Source organism: Montipora capricornis, chromosome 14 (genome assembly GCF_036669925.1).
Source record: "Montipora capricornis isolate CH-2021 chromosome 14, ASM3666992v2, whole genome shotgun sequence".
NCBI lineage: Eukaryota > Metazoa > Cnidaria > Anthozoa > Scleractinia > Acroporidae > Montipora > Montipora capricornis.
Genome location: NC_090896.1, coordinates 17,991,128 through 17,996,127, shown reverse-complemented (window position 1 = coordinate 17,996,127; position 5,000 = coordinate 17,991,128). Strand labels below are relative to the sequence as shown.

The following is a 5,000-nucleotide window of genomic DNA, read 5'->3' as shown; positions in this document are numbered from 1 at the left end:
AAATTCCAAGTGTGCTTTCCATTTATTTTAACTGAAATTTTCCTATTTGATTGTCAGCCATTACTAACTTTAAAATCTTGAGAGAGCTGGATCGAGAATTACTAGTTTAAAGTGCTACTATGATTAAGAAGATCACTTTTTTTCTTCAGATTTTGAAAGTGTGATTGATTAATACTTGATTGGCAAAAAATTGAGCTTTGATTTTTATCCTAAGGTTGTTTACTTTGAGTGTCAGTTTTTTTTATTTCACAGTCAGCCATTTTCCACGTTCCATACTGACCGATTGGATCACAGGAACCCCAAGCTAACAATATAATTTCAGCATCACGATCAGTTAAAATTATAAGCGTTTGTATGGGAAGATGCAAACGTGTTTAGGAGTCGAAATAAAGAACATGAATCGAACAAAAATGCCTTACCTTGTCTTCTCGATGCCTTATCAGTGTTGTTGTGGCATACCTCGGCCATTTCAGCGCTATTCCAGTGGGTCGTAGGCTCGCCGTTTTTTTCTCTCTCTCTATATTTATCTTCAAGGTTGGAAACTCTGATGAAGCAGTCGGAAACACAAGCTGCTGTAAATTCTTCCAAAAAGCTCAAATCGACCCGAAATTCCACTGAGACCAAGGATGATAGTGCTGCTACATATTTCAATCCTCATATCAGACAAACTTTCACAGAAAGGAATTGAAAATCGCCGAAGTGGGCTGATTTTTCCCTTAGCAACATGCTTGGTTCGGAAGTTCCGTGCACGAAACCGTTGAAAAACACCTTACCGAGCGGGCCCAAAGTTCAAATTTGTTACACACAGGGTGGGCGACGAGGCTTTAGTCTCAGTGACAGGTACAGCGTGAGGCCCTTCTCAGGAAAGTACTGAGCTGTCACGCAGATACAGACGAAGCTCAGGGAAATGTTGATGCATTATAAAGATGTTTCGCAAGCAAAACATAAACATTCAGTTTGTTTTACAGTGTACCTGGCAAAGCATCGCCGACAGTCCTCGATGGAAGGGCGCCGTTGGATTAGCGAGCCGAAATTCCCGCACCACGGCTGTTTTTATCCGATAGAGAAAGGCATTAGTTAGAGGAGGATTTAAACGTGCACTGGGCTAAAACTGGAGGCGGCCTGAGCGTTCAGAATGAATTTACGGCTGATTTCCTTCAATGGATATGCGAGACCGCCGCCAGCAAGTAACCAAGCTTGGGGAATTATATATATCAGAGAGAAACGATAGAACTAAAACTCCCTAGAATCGCGCTGAAACGGCCAGAAATGCCCAAGAACATACCATAAATAAGACCAGGAGGCAAGGTGACAAATTTTGGTGTATTTTTATTCCTATTTTAATGCCCTAAATAACGATCGCTAAATTCCCGATACAAACCCTTATAAAATTTATGTAAGCTATGATTGGACCTCAGAGGGTTGGATCTAGAGAAACGTGATGTCATTTCCTCACTAGCTTAAAATTTCAGCGTGCAAACGCAGCTCTTATATATATGCAAAACACGAGTTTAAAAGTCTGAAAGACCGAAACTCCTGTGCTGCATATTAATTCAGCCGAGGATTCGTGCATTGCATTCTTAAACTATTGAGTCATTGACGTCATTTTCTCCTCTATCAAGCGCTCTCAAGATTTTAACCATTAAATAGGAAAATTTCAGTTAAAATAAACAAATCTCTTTTTGAAATAAAGGGTTAAAACTTGGTCACTTACTGTTTAGTTAACATAGTTTTGAAATTCAACGAAAAATAAAAATTATAATACGTTGCATTTATACGCTGAAATCTCAAGCTAGTGATTAAATGACGTCACTTTTCCCTAGATCCAACCCTCTGAGGTCCACTTGGTCAGCTTTGAACGTGAGTAATGAATGGCGAACTGTGAAATCCAAGACTCAAAGTAAACAACCTTTGAAAAAAAAAAATGAAAGCTGAAATTTTACCAGTCAGGTGTTAAGCAAACCCACCTTAAAAATCTGAAGAAAACAAGTAGTCGATTTCTGCTCCTAATAGCTCTTTAAGAAAACCAACTCTGGAAAATCACAAAATAGCTTGGAAGTGGTTAATTATTTGCAATGCAATTTGCAACGAATTTTAGCTTTATAAGTGAGAATCTCTGCAGCAACCCTTTAACTATTGGAGATCGTGAGGCAGTGCCTTTTAGAGTTAGGTAGAGGGAACATAAATCCGAGATGAGCTTTTGGTCCATTGATCTATTTAAAGTAAGTTTATCTGTGCGATAAATGCAAATTCTGGAGGATTTTGAGATCACTTATACCCTTCTACAACATAGATAATTTTAATTTGTTTTAGTAACGATCTCCGTTACATTTCTTAGCATGCGGAGACTTGATATTTGGTTGTTTTATTGGCCATTAACTCCGCACTGAGTGAACACTAACTGCACGACTAGCATACCATTGAGAGAGATACGTCATTTTGCACCGATTCTTTTTGCCCCGGTTGAGGAATCCGTTCTGTTTTGTTCTTTTATGGGCAATGCGTGACCTTGTTATTTTTAAGTGGGGTTTGCGCTTGGATACAATATATTGTTGCATGCCCCAAAGCCATGGAACGGTTCAAATAATCAAGGATAACATTTAATGGTAGACAACTTATCTCTTTTAATTTTTTTTTTCCTGAGTAATAAATAAGAAGATTAACAGCGTTGCTTTATACGAACCACGTGTTTATTGCGTGTATATGGGTTCTCCATGTCGACAAAGAATTATAATTTCAATCCGCAATTAACGGCCACTGATGGCATGGGCCCATCAAAGGCCTCTTGACTTTTTCACCGAACAACGACCTATTGCATTGATTATACAATCCTTTTTTTACGAAAAAGCGAAAGCAAAATGATAGCATAGCAATTTCTAAGGTGCACGAGTCGTAACTGAGTTACTGGTATTCTTTCTCATTAAGTACCGCAAATTTTTCCAACTTCATTCATGTCTCTTGTTTCGATTCCACAGTCAAAGATCTTATGGCCATACCGTCGAGGGTACATTTCTAAGCCGCAAACGTTTAATTCCTCTCTTTTACTGGCCACCTTTTCAGATGTTGCAATTCCGTTAGATGTGTCTTAGATGTTCCCTAACACCGCGTTAATGATTATCTCCACCTTTTAATAGGTGTAAAGCACAAAATATGGTACTACAAGAGCGTTGCAAAGGATAAGGAAGAGCACTGATGTAAGTGAATTCTTGGAAAAAATCACAATGCAAGGAGGTTGAAAATTGTACATAATGTTTTGAATCTTTCTTTAGCAGAATGCTGTCTACTTTCAGCATATGCATCGCTCTACTACAATTTAATCCCAATTGATTTTTTAGAGTTAGTCTTAAGGAAAATATACCGTTTTCAAGAAAGAATTGTTGGGACATGCATGGGACCGAGAACTTGGCATCAAACTCTATAGTTCTGCCTAACTACTACACATGTTATATGATGCTTTTAAGGCTTCTCCATGCTTTCATGTTTAGTGTTTTTGTCTACAATGCCTTTTAAAAAAGGCATTGTAAAGTCCTTTTAGAATTTAGCCTCTGCCTTTCTCTTTATCTTGGCATCCTTTGCATCGGTTGCCCCAGCATTTCCTGTGATCGCCCCTTGGACCTTTTCTTGGCTCTCTGCTTTTGGTACTTTGACCTTTTCAGCCTCTCCAGCACTTGGCACTTTGACTATCTCAACATCTTCCTCTTGCTGCATATTAAGTGCCTCACGAGGGTCAGCCACATCTGCATGAATGGGATGAACACCTGCGGTTCCTCCATCTGTTGTTGACACCATTAGTTTAACTTCTTGTTCCTCTGAAGTCAAATGTGCCGCATCCACCCATTTAGGAATAGCATCCCCTGCCATTTCACCACCTGCTGTTTCCATCAGCAATCCCGCACCACCGCTAGCATTGGTGACCTCAATAGCATCCCCATCTCCTGGCCCTTCTTTCTCAGGTTTCCTTGCATCTATTTCTTCAACGCCTGTCACATTGGTTATATCAGCATCTGTAGGCACAGGCAGCTCGTCAGCCACATCTACGTTGCCTGCTTCAGTTACTTCAGCAGCTTTTGGTTCGTCGTTTTTAGTCTTTGCTCCCTTTGCTTCTTTAGAATCCAAGACGCTGGTTAATTTGAGGTCACCTGCCTCTTCTTCTATCACTGCCAGTAGTGATGCACCTTGAGCAGCATTCTCCCTGTGTGCCTTTGGATCTTTTTCTTGACATGATTTTCCTCCTCCGGCCACCTCCCACACACTGTGGAATGACACCTTACTCCGTGCACACTTTCTCGTTTTTTCCACTCTTGAACTTTCTGTTTTTACTGCTTTAGGTCCAACTGCCCCCGGTTCTTGTGAAATCATTTCACCTGGCAGTTTCTCCTTTGCCTTTACTGTTGCATCTTTAACATCTGCTTCCTCCTTTTTGTCAAGGTCGGTTTCCGCTTGCTTGTTACCTACATGTTTCTCATCTTCTTTTTCACCTTCAAGATCTGTGTCAGTGGCAAAAAAAAAAGGTTTTTATAGGTTTGTTTCTTGCTCAAAAAACAAATACTGAGAATGCTAACACTAAAAGGAAACTATTAATTTGCTTTTTGAAAAGAAAATGTCGTAAAGGTTAGTTCAATTGCGAAAAAAAAAAGGATATTATACGTGAGATGGAATTTAATTTTATCGTGTTGACAGAGGTTCTGGCATTTATCGTAAGTTTTTCTTCCCTTGATGTCTTGGAATCTTTCTTTCCAAGATAGACTTATTCCATTACAATAATTAAAGTAAACGATGCTATTATATTACCAGACTCATACAAGCGCTTACAATAAGCCTCACCAATTGCATTGCTCGGTGAGTGGATGCCGAGCCAAAATAAACGGTATGCCAACATTCGTTCCTTTTTGGCTGGAGAAGATGCTATTATTTTACCAGACTCAAGACTCTCCGTATTTTAATTAAGTGGAAAGCTGAGACACACATGTGGGTTTCATGATCACTTTTACCTGATTCCA

At 39.5% G+C, this 5,000-nt stretch overlaps 1 protein-coding gene across 1 annotated transcript in view; it reads right to left on the bottom strand.

The window, feature by feature from the left end:
- Positions 1–2,645: 2,645 nt before the first annotated feature.
- LOC138033307 (uncharacterized) overlaps positions 2,646–5,000 on the bottom strand; it is an 8,424-nt gene continuing 6,069 nt past the window's right edge. Inside the window, exons 4-5 of the mRNA XM_068881066.1 lie at positions 4,992–5,000; positions 2,646–4,487 (exon numbers count right to left, since the gene is read on the bottom strand). The exon at positions 4,992–5,000 is cut by the window's right edge and continues 27 nt beyond it. Of these exons, the coding sequence (XP_068737167.1) occupies positions 3,532–4,487; positions 4,992–5,000 (965 nt within the window). The 3' untranslated portion in view covers positions 2,646–3,531. The remainder of the gene's footprint in view (positions 4,488–4,991) is intronic.